At 49.1% G+C, this 17128-nt stretch overlaps 1 protein-coding gene across 1 annotated transcript in view; it reads right to left on the bottom strand.

Moving 5' to 3' along the window:
• Positions 1 to 8071: 8071 nt before the first annotated feature.
• The window catches only part of ARHGEF10L (Rho guanine nucleotide exchange factor (GEF) 10-like), an 18978-nt gene continuing 9921 nt past the window's right edge, over positions 8072 to 17128 (bottom strand). Inside the window, exons 16-24 of the mRNA XM_009995789.1 lie at positions 17018 to 17118; positions 16058 to 16179; positions 15690 to 15776; positions 15361 to 15572; positions 14260 to 14414; positions 11761 to 11906; positions 10204 to 10378; positions 8673 to 8795; positions 8072 to 8556 (exon numbers count right to left, since the gene is read on the bottom strand). Of these exons, the coding sequence (XP_009994091.1) occupies positions 8072 to 8556; positions 8673 to 8795; positions 10204 to 10378; positions 11761 to 11906; positions 14260 to 14414; positions 15361 to 15572; positions 15690 to 15776; positions 16058 to 16179; positions 17018 to 17118 (1606 nt within the window). The remainder of the gene's footprint in view (positions 8557 to 8672; positions 8796 to 10203; positions 10379 to 11760; positions 11907 to 14259; positions 14415 to 15360; positions 15573 to 15689; positions 15777 to 16057; positions 16180 to 17017; positions 17119 to 17128) is intronic.

Genomic DNA, 17128 nt, shown 5'->3' with positions numbered 1-17128 from the left:
CAGAACTGGCCCCAGCCCTGCAGGGGGGTCTCACCAGAGCAGAGGGGACAATCCCCTCCCTGCTCCTGCTGGTCACACCCAGGACACGGGTGGGTTCTGGGCTCCGGCGCGCGGTGCCACCTCCTGTTCAGCTTCTCATGCACCATCACCCCCAAGTCCTTCTCAGGGCTGTTTTCAATCCATTCTCTGCTCAGCCTGGATTTGAGTTTAGGATTGCCCTGATCCACGTGTAGGACTTGCCCTTGGCCCGGTGGCACCTCATGCTCCCAGGCCTGGTGGCAATGCCAGTTTCAAGGCAATCAGAGCACGTCGAGCTGGGCCGTCGCGGCTGAGCCGGGCGCTGGGCCAGCAGCCAAACCCAAACTAGATTAACACACCAAGCCACAGCATGGCTTTTGCAAGCCCCCACACTCCCAAAATACCTCTTAGAGAGGATTTTGGGTGAACCTCAAACCCCACAGCCCTTCCCCACCCCCTTGCAATCCCCAACACCCCCCTGGCCACCCCCCCATTGCTGCTGCCACTGCAGCTTTGCCCTCCAGCAGCTGCAGAGGGGAGGAAAGGAGGGGAAGAGCTGGAAATTGCTCAGTTTCAAGGAATAAAAAGCATTCTAGGGAATTTAAACATTCCCAGGTGATTTCAACCCAAATCCTACGAGCCAAGAGGCAACATGCCTGTGTGGGAGATGCCCTGGGCAAGGGAAAACTTCCCTTGGCGGGCTGAGGACGCAGCCGGCGGGATTTGTTGCCATCGGGATTATCACCCGCTGTTCACTTGGGTTTAATCCTCCCAAATTGCCAAGGAAAATTCCCTTCGAGGAATTAAGAGGGCAGAAATATTGCCTGGGAGCAGCGGGAGGCCCATCCCACCCTGCTGCTCTCCATCTCCCCCCCCGGTTCCATCACCCTTTCCTTTTGCTGCAGCTTTTTCTTTCCGTGCAAACACCCGGATGGTTTCACATCCACAGCCCGAGGTTTGCAGCAGCCAGGGGAAAACACGTGCCAGGGGACAAGTCAGAGCTGCAGCTGCATTTGGAAATAAAATATCCCTTTTATTTATTTTCTTATCATTCTAGTACTCCAGGGTGGCAGCACAGTTGGGTTTAGCACCCAGCACCCACAGGCTCGGCACCTTGGCACCCATCCTTTAAAAAAAGCTTCACAGGAGCTTCTGGGGCATCATATTTTGTTACCAGGTCATTTAGAGCAAGAAAACACTGGGAAAACAGTTCCACATCCCATGGTTTGGTTTTGCTTTAAGCAGGCAGCCATTTCCCAGCCAGGAAAGAGCCACAGCCCTTAACCCTCTGCTGCAATTCAAAGGATTTTTAATTGAGGATTTGCACATCTGACCCCAACAGGTTCAGTCATGTTGGAGAAGGGAAAGGGAGGAGTGAAGGACTCGAGTTCCTTGGGTTGTGGAAAAGGGAAACCAGATTTAAAGGACGAAGTGATGCCCACAGGTCCCCAAAGGCACCTCATCCTGAAGGAGCCCAGAGCTGCAGCAACATCCCAGCACCAAAAACCTCCCCCCAAAAACCTCCAAGCAATTCATCCCTTGCATTTCACCAACCCCCTTGATCTGGGAAAACCATTCCCAGAGGGATTTGTTCCAGGATTTAGGAGATTCCCCTTTCAGATGGTTTAAAATGAGATTTTTTCAGGCTGATCTGGAAGCCTGTAACCTTATTTAAAAGTCACTTTTGCTCATAATGGAGGCACTTACCCCTTGGAAACATCATTTTCCTCTTATGGGTTTTATTGCAGGTAATAACTCCCAGAAAGTCCTCACCAGATGGAAATTTTATCTGATTAATCGTTGCCATTTGAGTTATGGGAAAAGCACCAATGGGGATGAACAACATTGGGGGGGTTGGGGCTGTAACCCCCAAAGGAGTTGGGTGAGGCCATAAATTAGGGATGCTCCACATTTCCCAACCTGTTTTGTTTTTTTTTTCCTTTTTGAGCTTGAAGATGAGGGAAAAAAACCCCACAATTCCTTCCCACTCAGCAGAGTTCCCATTCCAGGGGCAAAAAAAAAGAAAAAAAGCAGCAAAAAGGGATTTATTTTTCTTTTTTAGACTCATCTCTCTGAGCTTTTCTGACACTCACCAGCCTATTCATTTGTGCATTAAGCCCAGGGGATTATATATAATTTTAGATATTTTATATATATATATATATACAAGGGGAGGTGGTGCTGCATAAGCTTGTCTAGTGCTGCTCTACCTGGGTAACCAACTCCTCAGATACGGATTTTTTGGTTAAAATCCAGCTGATTTCCACATCAAACCCTTCAAACCCCCCTCCTTCCCAGTGGGGAGCACAGATGTGACCAGGTCCTCTGCCAAAAAGCAGGTGGGAGCCACTGCAGAGCCCAACCTGAGAGGGGTTTAAGGGCTGGATCCTGCAGGATTTGCATTAAATCTGAGGAAGTCTGGAGGAAAATATCCCAAATTGTTTTGTTTTTTCATAAATATATTTCTATTTTCATAAATATAAATATAGATGGGTATATATCAACTTTGGGCTCCCTGTCCCACACAGGATGAGGGGCTGGATAAAAGCCCAACCCAAGATTAATTTCTTGCTATAGTTAGACTCTGATTAGTGCAAAGAGACTATTGGAAGTAAAGAGATGGGGTTACAGCTCCCTAAATAATTGTTCTAGTTTATTTTTTGTTGTTAATGAAAGGTCATGGAATCAAGTGCTGGGTTCATGGTTGGACTTGATCATCTTAAAGGTCTTTTTCCAAACCAAAACAATTCCATGATTGTAAAAGCAATGGGATGATGGAGGGGGAGGGAAGCAGAGACTCTCCTGCCTTATGGCTTGGGCAAGGGGCATGCAAATAATAATAATAATAATAACAACAACAACAATCAAATAGATGTAAGGAGAAAGAGGGTTAATAACAAGGAAGGATTTGAATCCCTAAATTCCTCTTGTGCCCAGAAAAGGGGGAATTCCCCCCCTTCAATGAGTCCTCGAGGAGGTGGCAAATATTCAGATATATTTTTATATGTGGATTTCTATCATACATCTATATTTTATACATATATATGCAAATATAGGTACAACATGTGTATTTTACATCCAGCTGCTCTACCTGGGTAACCAACTCCTCAGATACGGATTTTTTGGTTAAAATCCAGCTGATTTCCACATCAAACCCTTCAAACCCCCCTCCTTCCCAGTGGGGAGCACAGATGTGACCAGGTCCTCTGCCAAAAAGCAGGTGGGAGCCACTGCAGAGCCCAACCTGAGAGGGGTTTAAGGGCTGGATCCTGCAGGATTTGCATTAAATCTGAGGAAGTCTGGAGGAAAATATCCCAAATTGTTTTGTTTTTTCATAAATATATTTCTATTTTCATAAATATAAATATAGATGGGTATATATCAACTTTGGGCTCCCTGTCCCACACAGGATGAGGGGCTGGATAAAAGCCCAACCCAAGATTAATTTCTTGCTATAGTTAGACTCTGATTAGTGCAAAGAGACTATTGGAAGTAAAGAGATGGGGTTACAGCTCCCTAAATAATTGTTCTAGTTTATTTTTTGTTGTTAATGAAAGGTCATGGAATCAAGTGCTGGGTTCATGGTTGGACTTGATCATCTTAAAGGTCTTTTTCCAAACCAAAACAATTCCATGATTGTAAAAGCAATGGGATGATGGAGGGGGAGGGAAGCAGAGACTCTCCTGCCTTATGGCTTGGGCAAGGGGCATGCAAATAATAATAATAATAATAACAACAACAACAATCAAATAGATGTAAGGAGAAAGAGGGTTAATAACAAGGAAGGATTTGAATCCCTAAATTCCTCTTGTGCCCAGAAAAGGGGGAATTCCCCCCCTTCAATGAGTCCTCGAGGAGGTGGCAAATATTCAGATATATTTTTATATGTGGATTTCTATCATACATCTATATTTTATACATATATATGCAAATATAGGTACAACATGTGTATTTTACATCCATATGTGGACACACAGAACACAAAATCTATATATATGTTCTTAAAGGCATATAGCTCATATGCCACATATACCACAGCTCCCAGCCCTCCCAGTTCCCACTCCCATTTCCCTCGTGGTGATTTAATTGCTTCCCTCTTTTAATTGCTCCTTTCAAGGCAGGTTTCTCATCCCCAACCTCCTGTGAGCCCATCTTCAGAGCTTCTTCTGCCTTTGCAGTTCAAAGCAATTTCTCCTTCCACCCCCCACTCCCCGGGCTCCCCACGCTGCTTGTTATGATGATGATGATGAATTTATTTCTATTTTATTTCTTCCACCTGCAGCTTTCAAGAAGGGGGGGAAAGAGGAAAATCCGGGAGGAATCAAACCAACTGGATTAAAGGCAATGAGGGGGATAATGGACAGTGCAACCAGGTTTGTGTGCATCTCTTGGGGAACAAGCAGGAGCTTCTCACAGCTTTGCAATGCCATGGTTGGACCACAGACCCCTCCTAGAAGCCTCTGAGGTGTGTGTTTCACACCAAAATTTTGAGGGGAAAAGGAAATTTCTCCTCCTGTGGTTGCAACCAGCTTGGTCACCTCATAATCCAGTTCGTTCCCCACCCAGGCACCCTCTGCTAGAAGGATGTGGCTGCCCTGGCCACGTTCCTGCCCTTCGCTGTGGGACATGAAGTTGGCAGAGCAGGATCTTCAAGAGGAAGAAAAAAATTCCACAGAGATCCCATCAATCACAGCCCAACACCTCCATCCGCTTTTGGACATGCCCTCAGAGATGCTACCATGGCACTTTTCAGATGTGCTCTCCTCACAGCTGCTCTCCAGGGCAGCCAAGAGACCCCACCAAGCTCTCCCCAACTTCTCCCATAGCAAGAGCCCATCTCCAGGGCCTACAACCCTTTGGACTGGTGGCCAAGCTGCAATCCCACCACAGGACCTGGGCCACGGTATATCCATGACCCCCTGCCACGCTCCAAGCATGGCCACACTAAGTCATCCCTTGACCTTCAACCAAGAACACAACTGGAACATCCTTAATCCCCTGGCCAGGGAGGGCCCAGTCAGGAGGAGCTTTTGGCCAGCTCAAACCAGCTTCTCAATCCTGTAGGACAGCAGCAGCTCATGAGGCCACCACTCTGCAGCTTCTTCACAACGTGGATGAAGGCTGAAGACTCTCAGCCACCACGGGCTGGGCTTGGTGCCAACCAAAGTAGATGGAAGAGAAAGAAGGTGAGAAAGGACAACTCCAGCTGCCTATAGATGGGCAAGGAGCTGGATTTGGGTGGACACTCCTACATCTTCAGGGATTCAAAGCATCATGGAAGAAGCTCCTCATTGGCCATACCTGGTTTGGGCCGTGCTAGCACATCAAATGCCCCTTCTCATCTTCCATGGACTGGAAAGCTGCCCAAGCAGCTGCAAGGATACATCCTTGTGAGCTTCTCCTGGCACAACACATCCCCCTGGGACAAGGCTCATGAGCCTGGTTCTCCTTTGAACACATCTGAAAGGAAAAAACCCAACCAACCCAATGAAACAACAAAGCTCCCCCCAACCATTTCCAACCCTTCAAGGTAGCAAGAGATCTCCATTTGAAGTCCAAAAAAAACCTCTCTGAAGCTGGGGGTTGCCCCAGGCTCTTTGCAGCTCCCCCAGGAGGCATCTTGCAGAGGATAAGCCAAAGAAACATCATCTTTCCTAAACCAGAGTTTCGATGGATTCATTTTTGTCAGTGCAGATATTGAAGGGAACCTTCTTCTTCAGGTTGTTGCAAACACCCCTGGCAACAGGTTCCCTGGCACGTTGGCATCACGGGAGATAATGAGGTTGAAGCCAGGAATTGATACAGGGAATATCAAAAAGGAAGGAGGGAATTAATAACAATATCATCATCACAATGAAGTGAAGAAGATGGGTCTGGGTGGAGGACACGCAGACCAAGGTTGGATGAAGGGGAGAGGGCTCAAGTCTTCCAAAAAGCATCTTCCAAAGGGTGTCAGCATAGAAATAGTTGCATTTCATGTCATTAATGCACAACAGAGCAGATGTGCTGCCCATGTGTGGGAGAAGGTGGTGGCCTTGCCCAGGGTTGTCCCCAGATGGGATTGGGGTCACACCACACTTGGATTAATAATGCAGCTCATTAAGGTGGCAAAAAACAAGCCCTATGGTTCCCCTCTCCCTTTGGGGGCACAAAACTCAGACCCTCATTAGCTAAAAGCCATGCCTTTGGGATGAGGAGGAAAAAAATGGTGGAGCAGCATCCTGGTGTCACCCATGGGGAGGAAAACACCTGCAGCAACATCTCCTCCTCCAGGCTTCCAAAGCAGCAGCAGAGCTGGATGGAGCCTCCTCCTTTTGAGGGACATAAATTGAAATTATAGCTCAGGTGAGCTCAGAGGGATGGAGCCAGAGGTCCCCAAAATTGGGGGTTTTAACCTCCCTTTGGTTAATAAAGTGCAAGCTCCTCAGCTGGTGTTAGATACAGTATCACAATAAATATATCTGTATTTTTATACATGTTGCAATCACATCATCTGGGAACTCCCTACCCTGCCAGAGGGCAAACTGCAAAGGGGAAAAAAAACAGGTAGAAAAAGCCAGCAGCTCCTTGGCACCCTTCCCATGGGCACCACCAAAGCTCCTGAGGATTGTTGTGGTCCTTCAACATACCCCACAGCTGGACCAGAGGCTTCACCACCCTCTTTCGTGTTGTTCCACAGGGAGAAAAGCTACTTAGAAAATATTTTAAGGGCAGAGAAAGAAAAACAAAAGGGGAGCTTGATGGCTAATTAGAAAAATACTCAGCAACAGGTATGAGGTGAACAATCTTTGTTTCCTGGTAGCTCCACGTTGTCTCATTTTGAGGTTGAGGGGTCAGAAACATCCCCATCTGATAATCTAAAAATGGACTAAAATTGTCAGGAGTTATGGGAATGCCTTGTATTTTAGTATTTATAGATTTATATTACAGATACAGTCCTAAGACAATTTAGATAGTAGGAAGAAATTCTTTGCTGTGAGGGTGGTGAGAGCCTGGGCCAGGTTGCCCAGGGAAGCTGTGGCTGCCCCATCCCTGGCAGTGTTGAAGGGCAGGTTGGATGGGCCTTGGAGCAGCCTGGGCTGGTGGGAGGTCTCCCTGCCCATGCAGGGGGGTTGGGACTGGATGATCTTTGAGGTCCCTTCCAACCTTCACCATTCCATGAATCATTTTCCACCTCCCCAGTCCCAAGTTTCTCCACCACAGATGGTGAGAGCTCTGGGTACCAGAGCTGGAGGTGAAGGGAAAATGGGTAGAAGGTTGTACCCATCAACCCACACTATTTCTTTAGGGAAAATAAAAGACATTTAGGGGGTTCCAGTTGATTTTCAAGGCTGTGCAGCTTCAAAGGGGTTTATTAACCCCTTGGGATACTGCAAAAACAAGGGAAATAAACCATTTACACCCAAATACCAAACCAAGCCACAAAACACCTCAAGGAAACACCCTGATTCCTCTAGCATTTATTTCCACACTCCCCAAATTTCCTTCCCTCTGGAAACCGTGCATACTCAGCTCCCCCAAACCAGGGGGTTTTTGTACCAAATATCCTTGATTCACAGTCAAAAAAAAACCAAACAAACCCAAAAAACAACAAAACAAACCAAAACAAAAAGAAAAACAAAGAAAAAAGGCTGTTTCAGCAAAAACAAACAAACAAACAACCACCCCGTTTCGGCGCAGCCGGGACCCACTGAGCCACTATTTCTGCACCTCCAAGTGCCCCAATATATACAGATTCCTTCTTTATACAGGTAATAATATACATCATATTTATATATATATTTTTATATATATATATATTCACACACAGACACACAAGACACCATTGGCACCTCCAAAGCCTGCAGGGAGGTCACCGTTCAAAAAGAAATCCCCTCTCCCCATGCACAGAGGTGGCTTTTTTGGGGGAAAAAACCCCAAATCATCCTATTTTTCAGTTTTTTCCACCTTATAAAAGAAGAATTAGAATAAAGGGTGATGCACCCAGGGCAGGACCACCCCCTCGGCAGGTTTTTGGGTGGGTTTTTCCTTGTTTGAGGTAGGTGCTGGGGTGCTATAGCGTCAGTGGGACCTGCCAGATGAGCAAGGCGCTGTCGGCGTCGCCGCCGCGACGTGGAGATTCAGGGTGGAAGTTTCGGTAGCCACGTCCCCCTGAAATGATGGCCACTGAGGAGATCTCCTTGCGAGGGGCGTCCCTAGAGCAGGGGCGGCTCCGTACCCAGACATCAGGGTCATCAGCCATCTCATAGATGGATCCATCCTCCTCGGTGTGTGCCGCCGGGGCGCCCGTCGGCGCTTCCCGCACTGACAGCAACTGCCCGGGGAGGTGGGAGGTGGAACGGAGACGATATTGTAACAAAATCCCTTTTTTCCTCATCTCTCGAGGTTGGGGGTCAACAAGGTCAGGGGGTTTCTCTTCCTCAGCCTCCTCTTCCTCCTCCTGGTCACCCTTCAGCACGTCAGGTGCCAAGGTGCTTGAGGCCACTGCCAAAAACTCCACGGGGCCGCTGTGGCCGTTGAGGGACACCATGCCTTTTCCTGCCAAAAAAAAGGGGGGAGGAGGGAAAAGATGGGTTGTTTTGGCTTGTTTGGTTTTGTGTTTTGTGTTTGTTTTGTTTTTCCACAGTTGTATCCACATTTTCTTGAGGCCTCACCAGTGATTTTGGGGATGCCCTCCAAGCGTGGCACGGGCAGCAACACGATGATGCCCTGGTCAGTGCCCACCCAGAGTGAACCTTGGCAGATGAGGAGGCTGGTGACACGGACGTGCTTTTGACCTGCAAGAAAGGGGGGAAAAACGAGGGGGGTGGATTTTGGAGCAGCATCTTCCCAAATAACCCATTGCCAGTGGTTTTTTTTCAGAGGGAAGACTCTCCAGGGCCCTCACCCCAAAAAAAAAAGAAAAGAAAAGAAAAACAAACAAGCAGCATCATTGCATAAAGGTCTTGTGTCAGGGGGAGCTGGGAAGCAAAATAGAGAAGGAAAAAAAGTCTAGAAATAGATAAGGGGAAAGAAGAAAAGAGAGAGAGAAAAGGAGGGAGGGAGGGAGAGAGGGAGGGAAAAGCAGAGAGAGAAAAGCAGAGAGAGAAAAGCAGAGAGAGAAAAGCAGAGAGAGAAAAGCAGAGAGAGAAAAGCAGAGAGAGAAAAGCAGAGAGAGAAAAGCAGAGAGAGAAAAGCAAGTAAGGCAAAAAGATATAAATAAATCTAAGAGGAGAGAAAAAATAAAAAGAGAGGAAAAAAAAAAAAAAGAAAAGACAAAGTGAAGCTTCTAATAGGCAATGAATATTTTATGGGCAGGACTCGGCGAAGCGCTGGGTCTGGGGAGAGACAAGTGGGTCCTCTCTGAGAGAACGTTATTGATGCCCTGCCAAGTGAGCAGGGAGGAGGGAGCAGGAGCTCAGCCCGCAGCAGTGCCCAGTGCTCACTCGCTGGGAAGGGAAGGAAGCAGTAAATATTTTAACGTGCCCTAAAAAAAACATTTAAAAATGGAAGAAGCAACTTCTGCGAGTATCACGCGTGTGACTAACGAGGCAATTATGTCACTCGGCGCTGGAATGAGCAGGGAGACAAGGGAGGGGAGGAGCTGGGTGGGTGGATGTGGCCAGGAGAGGTGCTGGAGGGTGAGTGGGGGAAAAAGGGGTGCACCAGGCAATGGCAGTGGGTGCTGCATGGATGTGCATATGGATGCAAGGATGGGACCCGTGGATGCACACAGAGAAGCAAAGATGGGTGCATGGGTAGGGATGGAGATGGGTGCATGGATGCACAGACACAGGGGTGCAAGGATGGGATGGGGCATGCACAGGTGCAAGGATGGGACCCATGGATGAACACACGAGTGCAAAGATGGGATCCACAGATGAACACGTGGGAGCAGAGATAGGACACATGGATGCACGTAGAAATGCAAGGATGGGATGCATGGATATACACCTGGGTGCAAAGATGGGATGAATGGATGAACACATGGATGCAAAGATGCCACCAGGTCCATCCCTGCAGTCCATGATGAGAGATTCCCAGAGGTCCAAGCCCCCACCTTTCCACCATTAACCAAATAAATTCCTTGCCCAATTCCTTTGCAAATCAGCATGGCCAGAAAGCAAAGCAACACACCTATGGGGGGGGACACCCCAACTTGCCCATTAATTGCAATTAAGAGCCAGGGGGAAAAGGGGAGCTCACCTGGCAAGACAAAGGTGGTCTTGGTGGCGATGTTGATCTCCTGCAGATGCTCCAGAGTCTCAGTGTGGAAGAGGCGGATGGAGGAGCCCAAGGAGAAGGCCATCCAGACCCCACTGCCCGCCTTGATCATGTGAGTGACACTGGCCTCAGCATCTGGGTGGGCCTCAAAGGTTTGCTGCCCATGGGGGAAAGGCAAAAAGAGTCAAAGGGTTGCTCCTGAAAATTGTTGCTATCTCCTAGAGCTACTTCAGGGCTACAAAGCTGAAGGAGAGGATTGGAGTCACCTTGAAGTCCCATCCCTCCTCACCAGCTCTGGCTTGGGCAGGGGACACCAAAACCAGCCTATCATCAAACCCTTTGAGGGCTTTCTGGATGATAACACATTTCCCACCCCTCCAGGTTTTTTTTCCCTTCTTTCAAAGACTCATTTCCCAGCCCAGATGCATCTGCAAAACCCACCCCAAGGTGGGATGAGACCTTCCTGCTTCTCCCCTACCCCATAACTCAGTCATTAAAGGCTCAGCTTCCCTGCAAGAGCTGTTTGGGGACCATGGACCAGTCCCACCTGCTTCCCAAGCTCCTCTCAGAAACATTTCCCTATCAGGCACAAGGTGCAAACTGCAGGAAAAAAAATTTTTTTTTTGCATTTAAAAATCAACCTGCTGCAGATTTCCCAAAATAAAAACTCAGGTGAGCACCAAAAGCTTCAACCACTGGGGGAGAAACGACTTGAAATTTAGTTTTCTTACAGCTTTGAAACCATTTTTGCTTTCAAATTTGCTTCATATCTATAAAAAGAAAAGAGCAGCAGGTATGGATCTCCCTTCCTGGAGGGTACTGCATAGAGCAACCCCCCCGAAAACCCCACAACCTTGCACAAAACAAGGGGAAAAGAGAGACTTTTAGGTTGCCCACCCCTAGATGAGATTCATTCCCAGATGCTTTATGCCCAGGTCACCATCCAAGCGAACCAAAGGTTTTACCCCACATCTCCCCATCTAACAGAGTTGATACCATCCCCCAGCATCTTCCCTGGATTTTTCTTTTTCTTTTTTTTTTTGGTTCTCTCCCTCCATCACTTTCCTTCTGCAAGAAATTCCCACCCGGCTCCTGTCATAAATAAAAATCAGAGGCAGGAAAGGAATCCAGTCCCCAGTGCATTATTCATCCCCGTCGCCGCCGGGCTGGATTGACGACGTTGAATACATGCAAACTAAGTTTGGGCACTTAAATGTGAAAACTAAAGGTAGGGAGGGAAAAAAAAACAAAAAAGGGTTGTTTTTTTTCTTTTTCAAAAGAAAAAAAAAAAAAAAAAGAACTATTCAGCATTCCTTGTTTATGCAGCTGCAGAAGATGTCTTGGCATCCTCCCTCCTGGGAGCTGGGGGAAGAGGGAAGGGACCCAAAAAGTGATGAAAAGCAGCAAAAAGCAACGATAAAATGTTGGTTTGGGCATCACAGGGGAGGCCACGTGCATCCTGTGGGGATTCAAGTGGTGTCATCACCCCCCAAAGCCACCACCCTTCCCTCCCCCCAGATCCCTGGTGCTGGTGCCTACCTGGGTGCGGAGGCTGGTGGCATCGAGGACAGTGACGTGGTTGGCACAGCTGGCCCAGAGGGTCTCGTCCAGGGTGAGCAGGGCTTGAACGGGGCCAGTGCCCACGGCCAGGCGGGTGGGATGGGCCAGTGGGTCCCACAGCCCCCCTGGGGCAGAGGTGAAGGGAGGAGGGGTGAGAATCATGAAAACAGAGACTGGTTTGGAGGGATATTAAAGATCATCCAGTCCCACCCTTGCATGGGCAGGGACACCTCCCACCAGCCCAGGTTGCTCCAAGCCCCATCCAACCTGCCCTTCAACACTGCCAGGGATGGGGCAGCCACAGCTTCCCTGGGCAACCTGGGCCAGGCTCTCACCACCCTCACAGCAAAGAATTCCCTCCTCATGTCCAACCTAAGTCTCCCCTCTTCCAGTTTTAATCCATTCTCCCTCATCCCATCCCTCCCTGCCCTTGTCCCAAGTCCCTCCCCAGCTTTCCTGGAGCCTCTTCAGGCACTGGAAGGTGCTCTAAGGTCTCCCTGGAGCCTTCTCTTCTCCAGGCTGAACACCCCAACTCTCCCAGCCTGGCTCCAGAGCAGAGCTGCTCCAGCCCTTGGATCATCTCCATGACCCTCCTCTGGACTTTCTTCAACATCTCCATGTCCTTTTTGTGCTGGAGATCCCAGAACTGGACCCAGCCCTGCAGAAGGGGAGCTGGGTCTCACAAGAAGATGCTCAGCAAAAGCAAAAGGCATCTTTCAATGAAGCAGAGACCACCCCAAATGCCTGCTGGGCTTGGCTGCCAAGCTCTCATGTCCCCAGCATCACTTTGGATGCTTCCAAGCATCTTCATGGCACATGGATGGGAGGGAAATCCTCTCCAGAGCTTCAAATCTCCCCCTCCCAAGCCCTTTTGTCCCCCTGCAGAAAGCTTTCCAGCAGCAACCAACCAACCACCTGCAGCACTCGGGTGCTCTCCTCCCTGCAAAAGCCAAATACTCCTTTTTTAAAAAAAAATTATTTGCTCTTGAGTTGACAGTCCAGAGCCAACTCATCTGGGGCCGAGCTGGACCACTTCCTGGAACAGCATCCAACCTGGATAGGGATGAATGCCCCACCAGTGGAGGCTGAGCAGCTTCAGGAGATAATTGCTCTCCTTTCCTCATTCCTAATACGATTTTTAAAATATAAATAAAACCCCAAGATCCAAGGGATAAAAAAGCCCTTCAGATGCTCAGACCTCTGCTCCCATTTCAGAAGGTTCCCTTTCAGAAATCCTAATTTTTCTAAAAAAAAAAAAAAAAAAAAAAAAAAAAGAGCTATTTTGGGAAAGCTTTTGCCTTCCAAAAAGCTGGGGAGAAGATGAAAAACCCTGCTGCCCTCCACGTGCAGTGATGCAGTGGAGATTGCAATTAAAGCCACTTCATTAATTGGCTTGCTCGGTTGCTCTAAGGTGGGAAAGGGGATGTGCTGCCCCCCAAAAACGTCATTTAACTGTTTTTTATTGGGCCTGGGTTGACTTGGGTGCTGCCACTGCAGGTTCTCTCTGAGCAAAACGAAGGGGCTTGTCCAAAATTAGGCCAATGTAACATCTTATTTGAGGCTCTTTCCTACCCTCTAGTGATGAAGCAAAGGTATTTAACAGTCTTGGCCTAAGCTGGAGACAAGGAAAATAAACCCAAAATTAAGCTTATAAAGGGGTGAGCTTTTGTGTGGAGGGACTTTGGAGGAGGTCAGCTTGGTTTGGAGCTCCAGAAAGGTGATGTTTAGGAAGCTCCAAAGTCTTTGTGCAGCCCAGATTCAGGCCCTTCCTGCAGCCCTTGAGTGCCAACACCCTCTGAGCAAACCCTTTGCCACTGTGTCAACCCCTCTCCAGGATGGTTTTCCACATATTTTCCACCCAAACCTCTTGCATTCAACCTGGGAATGCAACATAGCTTCTCCCCCCACGCTGGAAGGACGAGGATGAAATAACAGGGGATATTAGTGGAAAATTGAGATTTATCACTATTTTAGCAGCAAGTACCTCAGAGAATCATGGCATGGTTTGGGTTGGGAGGGACATTAAAGATCCAACTCCCTGCATGGGCAGGGACACCTCCCACCAGCCCAGGCTGCTCCAAGCCCCATCCAACCTGCCCTTCAACACTGCCAGGGATGGGGCAGCCACAGCTTCCCTGGGCAGCCTGTCCCAGGGTCTCACCACCCTCACACCAAAGAATTTCCTCCCCATGTCCAACCTCAATCTCCCCTCTTCCAGTTTTAACCCACCCCCCTTGTCCTCTCACTACAATCCCTTGCCAAAAGACCCAACCCCTCTGGCTCCCAGAGGTGCATCCTTTGTGTCTGGGCACAACACTCTGGGATGAGCAAAATCTTCCCTCCCCACAGGAAAATTGTTTCCAGGGTCTCTGGGTGACCTGGGCCAGCACCTCACCACCCTGTTGGTGTGAAGACCCTTTTGCTCCCTGGTTTTTAGTGTGTCCCACCAAAAGAAAAGCTGGCATAGGGTGGCCTCACCATTGCTCCTGGGATAGGCAGCCACGGTCCCATCCTGCAACCCCGCGAAGAGGAACTCAGGGCTGTGCTTCAAGCAGAGGACAGGTTGTGTGCCTGGGCTTTTGCAGGTCAACAAGCACTGAGTCCCCGTGTCCACGCTGCCATAGACCATGATGCTGGGGAAGGAACAAGGCGGGGGAGATGCAGGAGATCATGCTGATCCTCATGGTTCAGTGCTGGTGATTGCACCAAGGGAAAGGGACAAGTGGCCACCACCCACTCGCTGCTGGCGACTGGCGGCCACCAGCAGCCGAATGTTCTCAAATGGGAGAAATGAAAAATTAATGATCAATAAAGGTGACTCAATCAAACGTGTCATGAACAGCTCATGTCAGGTGGTAGTATTGAACAGCCCCTTTCAAAATCAGAGAACCATTCTGGTTGAAAAAGACCTTGAAGATCATCAAGTCCAACCATTAACCCAACTCTACCAAGGCCACCACTGCCCCATGTCCCTCAACGCCACATCTACATGGCTTTGAAACCCCTCCAGGGATGGGGACTCCACCCCTGCCCTGGGCAGCCTGGGCCAGGGCCTGACAACCCTTTCCAGGAAGAAATTGTTCCCAATATCCAATCTAAACCTCCCCTGGTGCAACTTGTGGCTGTTCCTTCTCGTCTATCGCTCATTCCTACTGAGAAGAGAACAAAGAGTGTATTTATTTAGTACCACTTTTAGAAAATGCTTTTGGCTGGTTTATATTTGCATTCACTTAACAACACTTTTGAAAATTTCAGGGGGATGTTTTATAAGTGTGTTTGTTTAACATCACCTTTAAAACCTGTGTTTCGATGTAGGGTTTTTTGAATCCTGTTTGTTTAACATCCCTTTTTGAAAATACCTCTCCTTTGATGGAGTCTCCTTTATCTCCTCAATTTTTCCTGTGGCCAGTGGTGTCACCCACACCCTGGAAGGTCCCTATAAATAAATAGAGCTTCCTTGCAGAAATCAGGGCCCTGTGGGCAGAGCCACTGGCTCCCTGAGTGTCCCCGTGGTGAGTTGGCGGTGGCGATTGTCCTAGACCCTGCACCCAAGGCTGGCTGCAGAAGATGGGGACTCACCTGCCATCCTGTAATCCCAAGCAGACGGTGGGATGTGGGGATGTGGAGGGCTGCTCCTTGCTGGGCTGGAACTCCACGGATTCCCCCTCAGGGATATACTCCATGCACAGCACCGGTGAAGCCACAGGGAAGGACTTGACTGTCCGCGGCACAGCTCGGTTGAGGGAGAAGATCTCCACTTGTCCCCCAGCGCCTTCCTGGCCCCCTCCGACCTGCAAGGACCCAAAGATGGGTGTCAGCACAGGCCACAAAAGCTGGAGAGGAGGTTTGCAGCCAACATGACCCAAACCTGGAGGTTTTTATCCCAGTTTTGGGCTTGGTTTGCTCACCCAGAGGTAGCCCTGTGGCAACGAGGTGCTGACGGCGGAGAAGCCCAGCAGTGAGGACTGTACAGGGTTGTGCACGGCGGTGCCCAGCTGCAGGGAAAACGAGGACACAGGGGGGCCATGACACCCCCACATTACCCCAACGGGTGCCAAGTATTGGTGCATGCCCCAACATTTGGGACCCAACTCATACTTTCAATTTTCCAGATTGAACTGCACAGATTTCTGCCTTTGCAACCAGCTTGGTCAACCCATCCAGCCCATCCACTGTGGGATTTCTGTCTTCGCTCCTCCCCCAAAAGAAGGATGCAAAGGGGAAAGGAGATCTTGGGGATGGAGGGGTTGGAGGAGAGGTTGACCTTTGGTCTTACCTGCAGATCAAGAGCTTTGGAGGAGAAGGCAGGCATGTGGCAGGAGAGGATGGGGCACCAGAAAGGAGCTTTGCTCTTCTTGTCTTCATCGGGACAGAGCCAGCCCGGCTGGTTTTCCTCCCCTGTGGGGAGCAGAGGAGATCAAGGATGGTCAAGACACCACCCAGTATCTCTCCTCTCCCTCATAGGATCCCAAATTTGTAATAGAAGCTGCAGAGCCATCATGTCCAACCCCAAACCACCATCATCTGCAGACCTGGAGTACATCTCATCCCTTGCCTCCAAGCTCTTGCACCCCACCACACTGCACAGCAATGAAACCAACCACCCCAGCAGCAGCCAAAAAAAGCCCCCAAGCCCAAATAATATCTCAAGAAAGCAGGGGGGGGAAATACACCCTCATGTGCTGCTTCACATTAGGTTTTAATGTGTTTTCATGTCTAACTCCTGGATCCAGGATCATCCCCTGGGCATCCTGGATTTCAAAAAGACACAGAAACTGTCAAAAACAAGAGAACCAAAAATGGTTTCAGCCCTGAGGGATCTGAGCCCTCAAATGGGATTTCAAATGATTCTTTTGTTGTCCTTCTTCCATTCAACTTCTGGTTTTCTTTTGGGAGTTACTCAGAAGAGGGAGAGGGAAGTGGCAGGTGAGATGGCTGCTCCCTTGGTTATTCATCCCATTTCAATCCTAACACAGTCGGCACCAGAGCCAAGGGAAACCCATCCCCACGTGCCACCAACCCCGAGATGCTGCCCAAGAGGAGCAAGATGCAAAGCCAAAATTATCAATTCCCAGCACTTCCAGCCTGCAGACCCTCAAAACCTTCTCCATCCCCTGGCTCTGAATTTCTTCTGCCCCGTTTTGTGTCGGGATGCTCAGAGTGAGGCAACTCCTCACCTCTGCTCCCAGATTTGGCTTTTCAAAGCAAGAGAGATGGCAAAAGCAACACGACTCACGCAGTCCTATCTTGGCCAAGTGCAGGCGGTTCACCCAGGAGATCTTGCTCAGGGGGTTTGGAGTGATGAAGACCACCATGACGCTGATGGGGCGGCCAGATCTAGGTAGGG

This window comes from Chaetura pelagica, unplaced genomic scaffold, assembly GCF_000747805.2.
Source record: "Chaetura pelagica isolate M959 unplaced genomic scaffold, ChaPel_1.0 scaffold234, whole genome shotgun sequence".
Taxonomy (NCBI): Eukaryota; Metazoa; Chordata; class Aves; order Apodiformes; family Apodidae; genus Chaetura; species Chaetura pelagica.
This window is presented reverse-complemented; position numbering and strand designations above follow the sequence as displayed.